Genomic DNA, 13,220 nt, shown 5'->3' with positions numbered 1-13,220 from the left:
AAGGTCATAATAATAAAAACTGAATAATAATCAAGCAAACTTGTATAAGGTAATAATACAAATAGTTAAGATCATGAGTCAATTGGAGCCAGACAACCATGGAAATCCTGGAAGCACTGGACGGCCGTTTCGTCCTACTGTGGGACTACTGAGCAGTGAGCGTCCACGACTCCGCCTCGTGGGACTCGAACCCAGGACTTATCAGTCTCGCACGCGAGGGCTTAACCACTAGACCACTGAGCCGGCATCCAACGGTGTTAATGTCTAACTTTAACTAATCCATGAAATTGAGCGACACATCCACCATTGTCATCAGTGAGCTACTATCTCACAACTGACCCGGTTGAACTCCACTGGTCACTGTTTCTCACTAGAACTCCAGGATATACCTCTTGATAATAATAATAACTAATTATATCTGGAGTTTTCAAATGAGAAAAGAATAGAATCACCATCATCATCAAAAGGAATACTTAAAAAAATAAACCGCAATTGATATTGAAATTACATTTTACAGTCTAATCTCATTAATCTTTTATAAGTCAAATCAATCGACCGAAATTACTCAATCCCAAACCATCTGATCTGTTGGGTGATTTGGATTGTAGTTCAGAAAAACAGCTCTCTGTGTACGCTATTGTTTGCTTTAGAGTTAATACCCAAAAATCAGTAGCGATCCGTATTTTTCTAATACTTTTTTTGAGAGCTGAATTAAACCATTCATAATGGTATATGGTCGCCGTTAAAAGAATACACCAAAAATAGGTAGTATTTAGTGACGGAATATTGAATGTTGTTATTGTTATCAACATTTTCGTCACTACAAGAAAGCGCTATGATTAATAACAAACATTGCACCCGTTGAATAAGTTGGTAATATCCATGACTCCCTAGACCAGTGAATGATAGTGTTTTTGTGCATAGAGATGGATATTCGGTTCAAGATTCCATGTGCAGTCGTTCATTTGGACTGGTGAGAAGTTCCAAACCGTGGCTAAATACCTGTTCAGTGCTCCTTGAATAACAACGGCTCTCGATCCAATGTCTGTTTGTGATAAGAATCACCCCTATATTAGTACTGCATAACATCTTGTGACCGATCTGTGTACGTTGGTCTTCATAAGTGAAAACCGTATTATTAAAATAGTTAGACCACAGTTTTCTTATTTTGGTTCCAATTATATACATATATACCATAGTTAATCTTTTGTTGTATTCAATCTTTTGATAATGTCTACACACAGAGAGATGAATATCCATAAAAACCAACTGTTTCAAAAATATCTTATTTTTTTGTTAAGTTTAAATACTGTCATCAGCGATTTCGGTAAATGCTAAATTTACATTTTTGTGGGTAAAGTATAAATTATATTGGGTTATTTGAAGATAATTTATGCGATTCAGTGGGAAAAAAAATTTAAAAAATCACCAACTAGTAAATATTATCACTTAGTGTAGGTAGTGGCTTTAACGAAGTGGAAAAAACAGCAATAACAACAACTGAGAATGCGATGATTATAGAATGATGAAGGAGATTTCTTTTTTTTTTTAGAAAAAAACAGCAGTTCAATTTTAACGTCACCTGTTCAAATCATGTAATCATTGTACCTGCTGCGTGTATATATATATATGTGTGTATGTGGATTTTCGTGTCACACAGCTTTTATTTTCTTTGCTACACATGTCTCTCTTTGTGTATAGCAAAAGAGGTCAGTATGTCATCTTGACATTATGCTTGTAATTGCACATTAACAACGAGTAGTTGAAAGAGGAATTAGGATACAGAGTGATGAAGTTAAATACAGACAGTGAATGAGAAATTTAAAAGGGAGGCAGTAATTTGAAAAAAACATCTGAGACATTATGATGAAGGTATTTAGATTACTAGCGAATTTTTTTATGGGATGTGTATAAATCCAAAGGACAAATCAGTTAGAGCGATTAACTTATTAACAGAGGGAATGTTACTATGCCTTCTTATATGACAAGTTGTTTAATGCAACAAATGTGCAAAAGCTAACATTTACTTATCTATTTTTCTCTCAATTATACACATACACGCACTCTCTCTTCATACCACAAAGAAGTGGTAAGGTGAACAGAGTAACTTGAATGTATGTAACAGTGGATAATATAATGCACAAACAGTCTATATATATATAAGATAGAAACCCAAAAAAGAAAGATAACAGGTGATGTAGTTTGTCACGTTTAGTGATCTGAATGAAACAAATTTTCGGTCTCTAAATTCTAATGAACTAGTCTGTCAATTTATAACCCCATAGATGTATATATTTTATACATTATCATTAAAGGAATATTTCAGGTTAGCGGTTTCCCAACTTTCTCAGTTTTCAAGTAAGATTTCGAAGAATAAAAACAGCTGACGAACTATAATCTAGGTTGTAACTATATATGATTAAGAAAATAGTTGGTGTACACATGCACATAAACACACGATATCTATGGATCAGGTGTAGTTAATACTACTAAATAGGTATACGAAGTGAGAGAAAAAAATCGTTCATTTTGTTTTTTTCATCTTATTTATGCATTAGGTGGAATTATGTGAAGGCAAATGAATGAACCTGAAAAGCGTCTGCATGTGTATGTATGTATGCGCTTTCATTTTTATATGTACAGGTATGAATGTAACTCGATGAAAATCGGTCCACTGTTATTGTGAACAGTTGTTCATGTTGTTACTAGTGCTATTATCATTTTTATCATTGCACTTATTATTATTATTATTATTATTATTATTATTCATAAAGACAATTTCTTCCTCTCCCAGCATAACTGGTCCTGACTTATTTATTAATGACCAAAAATGAATAAGCACATAAAACCACATAACCTATATTACAGGTTGGTCAGCATTCATATTATATAATATTTGATTATAATAGAATTTTTAAGTTGAACATTAGTAGTTCAACAGATGAGCAGAGCATTCAGAACTGTTCAGAATTATTGATCCACTTCCTGTTATAGCTAACAACGTAATGAACTATAGGTATTGAAGAAAACGTGAGATTTTCGTCACTGAAATATGTGATATATTTTATTTGATGATATTGCTGTTTTTAAACATTCGTAAATTGAATTAACCATCACTCTATTAATACGACGATTAAACGTGATCAAGATTGAGAATTTTGCATAAAACTACTTGCAAAATAACGGCTATTCGACCCTAGAAACTAACGTTTGAGTATCTGAAACAAATTCTAACACCTTACATACTTCATTAAATGGTAAACGATAACGAATCAAAAAACTCAACATGGAACTACTACTCGATAATGATTACATAATTTCTTGAAAGTCTTATGTAACTCAAGCCACAGAATAAGATTCCTAACGATACAAAATAGCATCTACAAAACTCCTAGATTAATGAGATTTAGGTATCCGGAAAAGGAAACCAGATTCGCGTATAAGCTTACATTCGTATAACTGAATAGTACATCATCACACTCGTAATCCTCGTTATGTGATATGTTAGCCAGAAGACTTGTTCCAGATGTTTAAAAATAAAGAATTTGACTATGTTAATGCATAAAATATTTTTATTCTTCAAGGATCTGCTTAAAAATCCGAAATACCTTTATTGATTGATTACCGAGTAACAACGAAGCTTATAATTCTTTTAGATTCTTAATAATCATTTAATTTCATTGACCAAGTTTTGGTTTGGAAATTAGTTCAGGTGATGCGATAATACATATACTACCTTTTGATGTAAGACAGCTGGACATGATCGGCAGAAACTCTTGAACCTAGGTTTCTTGCTAAGTGTATTCGAAATATTGGAGGAACTGATGTGCCATATAGAGTGCAAACTGGCATACCCCTGGGAGTATCAGTTTTGAGGTTTGTGCCGATCGTCTTTAACCACCTAGCATTAAACGATAAATATCAAGTAAGCTCTGTTAAATAAAAACGGAGAAGTTTCGCTAGGATTAATAATTCAAACACTACTCTATTTCGCATGTTACACGAGTGCATGTTAAGGGGAATAATAAATTCATGTGGCAAGAATCAGAGGATTTATACCCAATAGATTTTTTATTTGAACAGTCTTCTGGATTTTAATGACTTGACTTTAAAGTGACGACAGGTAACTCGGTATTATTTGGAGAAAGGTTTTCGCTTGCTTACTATTGTTTAGTAAAGGGTAGTGAACCATTCCGATCCCTTGATTCCTGTTAATATTAGTAATGAAAGTTACTTTGGAGTGTTCACTCAATCTCTTCGCCTAAACGTTATAACTCATTTGTGTTTTTTCCCTTATTTTTCGTAATTTTAACACTGTTTTTTAAGTATATTTGTTACTCTCATTGATTCCCGCTTGTTATCACAGCATAGTTCAGAATCATAATTTACTCATACTCTCGTAGCTGGTAATCGAATATCTGGAAGATCTGAAGTCACGTTTTGATTAAAATAATTAAATTCTATATAAACTAAGAGGTAAGATTTCTAGGATATCTGTGTTCATTAAATTACCATGTAACGACTTTTCATATAAAAAAGTATATAGTTATATAAAACAATAGGGGTGGTTACGAGATTGCAACTAAAGACTGGACTATAAAACTGGACTTTTGACAAGTTGTAAGTTAGCTTCAGAAGTATATCTATTCTTTATAGTCTCGCAAAAATAAATAAACACATCTTAAAATTCAACTGAACACTAGTCTCTCATTGATTCTGTAGCTTAGAATATAATTGACAATAGTCAACAATTATACTTTACGGTTCAATTGTTGAAATACCTAATCAGTGGTCGAATAGTCCTTGATTTAAACAAATTGATTAATCAGACTGATAACATTTTGAGACTCTGATGCAATAAAAATAAAGGAATTGAAATTTCGTACTTAATTTTGAAATGTTGTGCAAACCCAAATGTTACAGAATCCATGTTGAAACAAATTATTTTATAATGTGTCATCAGATCATGAGAGATCTATAAAAGCATTGACTTTTGTTTAAAATACCGTTTTAAAATTATTTCATAATTTCGGAGGATGATCTGGAAATACATTCATGTTTGGGGAAACGAAATAATTCAGAAGTTTTAGGTTCAGTTTCATCATTTGAATCGTTGGCTATTTATTTGCATTTTCATGTGTATATTTACAAATAAACTATAAAATTGACTTCTGTAAATTCATCTTTATTTGAATGGGTTCTGGAAATGTTTATAGAAGACACTATGAAAGCCAACGGGAACAAAACTCGCTAACTAAATACAGTTGTAAGCACTTTATTCACCAAATCTTTTTTTGCTCTAATAAAATCTAGCTTAATGAATAAACGAATTGTACCATATGTATTTGGTTGAGTGGAAAACAATAAAGTGCGCCAGAACATGTAGCTATGAATAAGGCCCAACCAAGTTAATTTATAATAGCTGGAAAATCATGCATATTATACCCAATGAATGAAATTAGAGAGCAGATAGTAGAAAAATGTGTGGTTAGTATTTATAACCAAACCAGATAGTTAGTCATCACTGACTGGTAAACTGTAAAACAATTCGTTCGAAAGACGATGGTTTGAATCACCAAATGTTTTCAAAAGTCGTTGATTAGGTCAGTTAAATATGATCTGTATGGCTTATTGCACCTCCTTAGGAAACGAGATATATGGAGATTGTTCGATTTGGGCGCAACAATAATAACAGACTGACATCACTTGTAAGATCATTGAACAATAAGAACCACACAATAGATATTTCGACCTAGTATAGGAATTTTCAACAGAGTACACTTATCTCCTACCTCAGGAAACATGTGAGACATTTAAGCGCATTACCTTCAGATCACTGAATTAGCGTTCAGTGGTTCACGTTTCTTGTTCCACTTAGTTCGTAATATAACACTACTGCTATTGAGTTATATAGAAGACATCTACTTCACTTAAAATGAAGTCCAGTACGATGAAAAGTGTGTTTATCATGTGCTTGACTCTTGAAGACCTTGAAATCAATGGTATGCCGTTAGTAAAATCTTAAGCAGAGTTCACTGATTCAGTGTATTAATTTACAGACATTTTTGCTTAACTAACAGTCCAAAAGTTACATAAAGCTTATTTTATTGATATAATATTTTAATAATCAAGGTTGTAATACACTAATATTGAAATATCATTACTTACAAAAACGTTGGCAGAGAATTTTAAAATTTACTAGTCGTTAGGTTGTTTGATTTTTGTATATCTTTCCCCAATTGCTAGGTATTCATTTGTACAAAAGTAATAGGTGAATAGGAAATGAATAAATGAATGAATGAAGAGATTGGGAGTTCCGAAATTTGTATATGATAACCATAATCATTGATACTAATACTGTTTTCACTAATTATAAAATTAACTCGGGATAGGACAAAATACGGTAATTCAGTCTTTCTAGATTATCTGTATGCATATCAGTACAGCCCCATCTATAAGAAAATGGTATTTAGAAATATGTGTACATACATATCCAGACACCGTCACGCGTACACACATACACATACACACATTTGTAATTATATCCAACTGCACCCAGTCTACTGACAAAATTTCTCCCCTTTTGCCTATAAAATATTCACTGTCAGCACTATCTCCAATAAACTGTAAGTAGAAGTAATAATAGGACACAATAACAGTTGGCATAGTGCACAAAAAGTTACTGATTAAGAGAGGGATAATAAAGCGTGACCGATTTGGCCAAGGTAAAAAATGCTTTGAATATATATATATATATTCGAGTAGTTCAAAACGTCAACATTATCAAACCATATCGAAAGTAGTAATAATATTCAATCAACTATTCATTAGTGCTCATAATCAACCATTGTCACTTCAACATACAATTTCTTTAATCGTCTCTGATTTAATTCTCTTTCTACCGGAGAAACAACAAACTCCCGCTTGATTTTGTTATATTGTTATTACTCACACTACTGTTTACTAGTGAAATAATGCAAAACACTTATCCAAGTTATTATAATGAATATCTACGTTCATTTATTGGTGAGTTAATTGTTTATTTGTACCACTGTATTATATACAATCGATCATTTAGTGATAATACAAATTCGATTCTATTATTATTATTATTATTATTATTATTTAATTAACTCATAATATTTACTTAGTTTCTAAACGACTGGAGATGTAATCGAGTATTGTTTTACCTCTGAAAAGACAATCATATACACTAAATAGAAGAGTTATTACTATTCTTTACAGAAATAATTAATACACAATGATATTTATGTTTTTCCCTGTGTACATTCAAATTTATTCCTTGAACGTTACAGATACATAGAAGTATTGAAAAGTTAACTAATATACATCAGAGCATCTTAAGAATATTTGAGATATTTCTCCCCAATAATCAGTCGTATACTCATAGTTTACTGGTACTAGGACTATTACTGCTACTATTATCGGTGACCATTTCTGTATTGAAATAAAGCAGTTATGCTCAGCCCTTTATTTATTATTTCATTAAATTAAATTTGTACACATATATTTATGTACTAATCTACACATATGGTAATAATAATTGTAGGATTGATCCCCTTTTAATTTATTTATAAGTAGGTATACATACCCCTTTTTTTTATTCATTTTATCCTTAACGTATATCAAGTTTAATGTTAGCAAATATTATCTGTATATATTAAAATGCATTCCTATTGTTACTCCTGTAACAGTTCAATATGTCAGTGTAAAATTAACTCAGATATATTCTTATCAAACAAAATTACAATTCATGCATCACCGATTTTGAAATTGTTTCACTAGTGTATAGAGTAGAAGAATAAATGTGGAAAAAAAAGTAAAATAGACTACTTAAATGTAAGTAAATAAATAAAGAATTTGTTTTTTATTGCCAAGATTGTGTATTGTATTTAACTTCATCGTAGTTATACCTTAAACACTATCAAGTGCTCATTTTAGATGTCAGAAGTTATTCGAGTACTTGATCATTCAAATCAAGTGAATAAAACTCAAGTTATGCTTTATTCATATAAAATGAAAAGTTCTAGTTTCTTATAACTAGATTTATGGTCTTAAATGGTTGTTTTAGTAGAAAGAATGTTCTATGTTAGTTATTTTTGCAAAGAGATTAATAAACACCTTTAATTTCATTAAGAAATGGTTAATTCAGTAAATATAATAAATGTCACCGAAAATAAATGAGTATTGACAATGGTCATTTCATCCCAATTCAAATGTGAATTATTTAACACAAAAATAAATTGAACCATATGTGTTTGCCTCAGTAAAATGTAATGAGAAGCATCGAAATATGTAGATCTCTTCCAGTTTGTAAAATGTAATCATTTTGGCTAAAAAGAAAGACAACAATTCGTGAGCAGTTTGTATCAGATCGAACAGAAATCAAGCGAATTATTGTGTTTATTTTTAATAGCTTTATTCGTATGCATCTACGTATAGAAAAAACTAGAATATCATTAATACAAATAAAAAGGTGGAAGTGGATGAGTAAATGATATTGCTGAAATCTCCGCTTAAACGAATACATTTTAATTAACAAAGTTAACTATAACAAATTTCAATAACTTCATATTATAGAATCTGAGTAGTTTTTAAAATATATCATTCTCTACACTTTGGAAAACTAGTATCACTCAAGATTATTTGAGTCAAAATTAAAGAAGTATCTTCATAGATAATTGAAGAAAATTCTTGGTCTTTAGAAGTCATGAACATTGTATTTCACTTAGAATATTAATTTTATCCAAGAAAGGTACGTTCGATCATTCTGAAGGTGGTGATAACCAATTGAATTTCAAGATAATTTTGATGACGTAGAAATGTTTTCCATGTTGTCCGCTCGTCCACCTTGGACATTTATCAGAGTTAACTAATCCACTTTTATGTTGTCCTCAAATTCGATGAAACGTTTCGCGTAAACATCATCAGAGATAAGTTCATCCGTTTAATGAATGAATTAATAATGTTGCATTTAGATTGGTAATAGAAGGAGAGAATTGTCTGAATAGATCAATTCATACTATGTCACTAAGATTGTTATTCGTTCCTTATTGAAATATCCGAAATGGTGACGTGACTATGAGAATAGATAATTATTGTTACATAAACTAATTGGTTTCTGTTGTTATTGTATAGTGTTGCAAAAGATTATTTGATTAGTTTAGTTCATCTCCATCTTTCAGGCATACTATTGTACATGTTAATGGAAACCGGATTTAATAGTCAATATTTCTAACACATTTCCTTCTGTTCTCATTTATTTGTATAGTTTTGTGATTTTAGTTTTAGTACGAAATTATGGTGTTGAAAATGTGTAAAAATCATTCAACCTTTAAATTTAATGATCAACACTTTTTTTCTATCTATAATTTAAGTGGCCAGAACAACTTCGAATTTGATGTGATATAGCATCATTGTAATTTCCAGATGGGTGTATCCAATGTAAGTTGCTAAATTATGATGTTCGATATCATAACTAAACCATCTAAAATGTTAAAGATTCCACCAGAAAATTTCCATCAATAGTTAGAGGATGGTTCGGAAGTTTGGTTTAACAGTAATGAGAGCAGAAGTCAGTTGAAAAAGACAACAACAGTTTTTCTGTCTTTACACTTTTGATTTGTGGCTGAGATTTTTCTACTGAATACAAAATTTAGTCAGTTCTTTTAAGATAGGTCGTCCGTTATCCACCTATATATTATGAGCATATTATGTATAAATTAAACTGATACTAGTGAATGATAAATAGTGGTCCTATTCTATCTGGTAACATTACCAACTCATGAATTAATAATTAACTTTCGAATTAAACTGTTACCAAAAGTCATCTAAATATAATATATCTTCTAATTACTTGATTTTATTCTATATGCTATTGAAGGTATAACACTGACTGTTGTTGATAGACTCAATCAACTTGGGGTGTACATTGATTTGTGTTCGAAGATATAATCAGCTCAGTATTCCTGACATATTATGACTAGTATTTACTGGGACATTGTCGGATAGACCTTCGTACTTTTTGGGAGACTCGTGGTATTTAAAGAAATATACTAGGATTGAACAAAAGAACTATATTACTCTGATTTTTATCAACTATGTTCATTTAATAATAAATCATAATTAAGAAGTAATCATACCACGATATAGTTGATCATTTTTTGAAAAGTAAAATCATGCTCGCCAATTTCGATCACGAATCAAAAATGGTCTAACGAATTATTCCGTAAAATCGCTCTAAGAGCTATTCTTTTCCAATATTCTGATCAAAGATAATGACAGTTGTTGACTTACTGAGAATGCAAAAATACAGTTCACAAACATGCGATAAGAATTCCATACTTTACAATAAATATGTATTGTGAGATAAGTACTATGAATGTTATGCATGTTGAATACTATATATATATATATCTAGACAACTAGTTTCACAAGGTGTGAATGAAGTAATAATTGTTGATTAATTGTGCAAATATCAAAGAAACTCGTAGTTAATATATGTTCGCTCTTCTTTCTCGGGAATTTATGTCCAACATAAATCCATTTGATTATTGGCATTTACATATCCGTGAAGTCTAACATCAATATAGTTTGGAGTAAATTTGAAAAGCTAGCCTAAATGCTCAGTAATTGTTTATTTCCTAACCTTGAGTCCTCATTGTTGAATATTACACTACCAAACTATAGATTACCGTTTCTCTATTTTGAATAGTAACATACACCTATTTCTTCTTAATCGCTAGCGATATTTTTAATAAAAAAAGATTTAGAACTGTCACACTTAACCATTAAGTTGATTTCAAAAACTACGAAAGTCATCTTGATGCAATCGCCTTACATGCTTAGTGAATTTGATAGCAACCTTCTTTCATAGTTGAATTTTACTAAATGACAAATAAAAATTAGGTACATTCGAGTAGTTGTTTTGTATAGTGATAAAAACAGTATGTATAAAGTGCAATGCATGTATAGTTTGTGACAGTTACAAAATTATTTGAGCAAATATAAGCAAGTTACAGAAAGTCTATAAATTTACTCATTGTATGAACCTTGATGAAACTGCTATGGAGGACAACTGGAGATGGATTAAACAGGCACTAACTTCAACAAGTCAGGTGCTGAGCCACAACAAGCATCATCATAAAGAATCGCACTGTATCAAAAACCTGGACAAGATTCAAGAGAAGAAGAGCACGAAAACAACAATTAACAGCAGTTGAACAAGAACAGAGAAAGTCAAGACAAACTGAATGCACAGAGACAAATAAGAAAGTGAAGAGGAGCATTAGAGCTGACGAGCAGAAATACGTCGAAGGCCCATCAACGACAGCGGAAAAAGCTGATCCAACGAAGAAATAAGAAGGGAAATATAGCAAACCACAGCACCCAGTCAAGAACAAACGAGGAGGAAAGTCACCGCCGTTCAAGAACTGCGGAACAGGTGAGTAAGACACAAGGAAGAACTCTTGAATAGACCTGACTAATTAAGCCCACAGGATATCGAAGCAGCACACACAGAGCTTCTCACAGCTGTCAGACATAGAAGTTACTGAAAACATGCTCCTTGTTCTATTCAAGAAGATTTGGGGGAAGGAACAAGTGCCATCAACAGACTGGAAGGTTGGATACCTCATCAGCATACAAAAGAAAGATCTCAGTAAGTGTGAGGACTAAGGAGGATAGGACATACATTGAAGAAATCATCAAACTGCATCACGAGTCAAGTGCTAACTTGGAATCTTGAAAGGGAATGGAAAAGAGGCAGATGAAAGAACACATTTTGATGAGAATTGGAAGAAGACATTAAATGTATGAGTCGCGTTTAGGAAGAACTAGAAGGGAGAGATCATTATAGGGTTGGTTAGAGAATGATAATGGATGGCCTATGGTTCTCCTCGAAGTGTAACAAGAATATCTTGTTGAAGGAACAAAAGTCCAACAAACTAACAGTCCGCACCTCTTATCACCCTAGCAATGTATACTAAGCTTTCAGTTTTAGGTTGTTAATATTGTTGAAATTGTTTGAAATCATTAACCGATTGAAGTTAGATCACTGTTGAAAATATGGTCCAACTTAGATCGCCTCATGAGTTCAATGATATACCAAGTTGTAAATGAGAACATTAACTATGAAGTTGGACGAATAATTTTCATATCATGATTGTCTAATCCTCTTCAACATCCTATCCCTAATCTCAATATTTTGTTTTACATTTTCACTTAGATACTTCTGAATATATTATATATAAAGTTAGCATAACTAAATAATGACTTAAGAACTATTGAAGTTTCTTGACTTTTGTTTTTTTTTCAGACTACTAACGACCTTTCATACATTTGAATTACAATAGTTTTGTCAAAGTCCTGTTCTATATAAAAACCCAAAAAGTATTATTTCATGGTGTTAATTTTGTAAATAATATGACAACAAAAGTTGTATAAATTCATAATTGTTAGAACATCAAATTTATCTATGAATTTGTCAAATTAAAATATCTTTCATTTATTTATTTCGTATTACCGTGTCATTTCATCTTCTATTAATGCACAGACAGTAATCATCGTTTCCTCTGAAAAATTACTCAGCAGGATAGAAATAACTCTTCCAACCGAACATAATCATGTAAATATAAGAATCCGTAACATGAAGACCACTTTTTATATACACATAAATCAAATAGTGTTTTTTATGCCCTAAACACTTTTGATTAAGTGAAATTATGTTTGTCCTACATACACTCTGTTTATATATGTGTAGCTTTTCGTAATTAAAAAAAATCCTCTCCACAGGAGATTTCATAAAGGACAAGATATTTCCGTTTGATTCACAGATTCATCAGGTCATTAAGAATTACGTTTTTTTTTAAGTAACCTGTAATCCTCATGTTTAATAGTGATAATTAATTCACAGTTTTATCCCCCTCCTTTGTTTTGATGGTTCATTGTTCCTTCTTGTCTATAATTTTTAAAAAGGGCTGGAACGAAAAAAGTGTCACTTCGACTTTTTTACGTTGTAACGTAACGATATATTACATAATTATTAGATTTTACTTATTTGCACGTATACGACTTTATCGGGAACGAAAGATTCTCTTGACTTTGTACTAGAAAATGAGGATAAAGTTGAGATTGAAATATACTTATAAAGAGCTTGTGGTACTTTATCAACTGGATGAACAATAGCAGTTAATCAGTTG

General features: G+C 31.4%; 1 protein-coding gene across 2 annotated transcripts in view; it reads left to right on the top strand.

The window, feature by feature from the left end:
- The first annotated feature begins 6,644 nt into the window (after positions 1-6,644).
- The window catches only part of SNAI2_1 (Snail 2), a 22,769-nt gene continuing 16,193 nt past the window's right edge, over positions 6,645-13,220 (top strand). The window contains exon 1 of one of the 2 annotated variants that reach the window (XM_051211332.1): positions 6,645-7,026. In XM_051211332.1, coding sequence (XP_051071379.1) covers positions 6,975-7,026 — 52 coding nt within the window. In that variant the 5' untranslated portion in view covers positions 6,645-6,974. Of the gene's footprint in view, positions 7,027-10,827; positions 12,436-13,220 lie in introns of those variants that run through there. The other variant, XM_012938288.2, reaches the window with a different exon arrangement.

The sequence above is a fragment of the Schistosoma haematobium genome, chromosome ZW, assembly GCF_000699445.3.
Source record: "Schistosoma haematobium chromosome ZW, whole genome shotgun sequence".
NCBI classification, from domain to species: Eukaryota; Metazoa; Platyhelminthes; class Trematoda; order Strigeidida; family Schistosomatidae; genus Schistosoma; species Schistosoma haematobium.
Note: the sequence above shows the minus strand (reverse complement) of the source record. Positions and strands in the feature narration are given on the sequence as shown.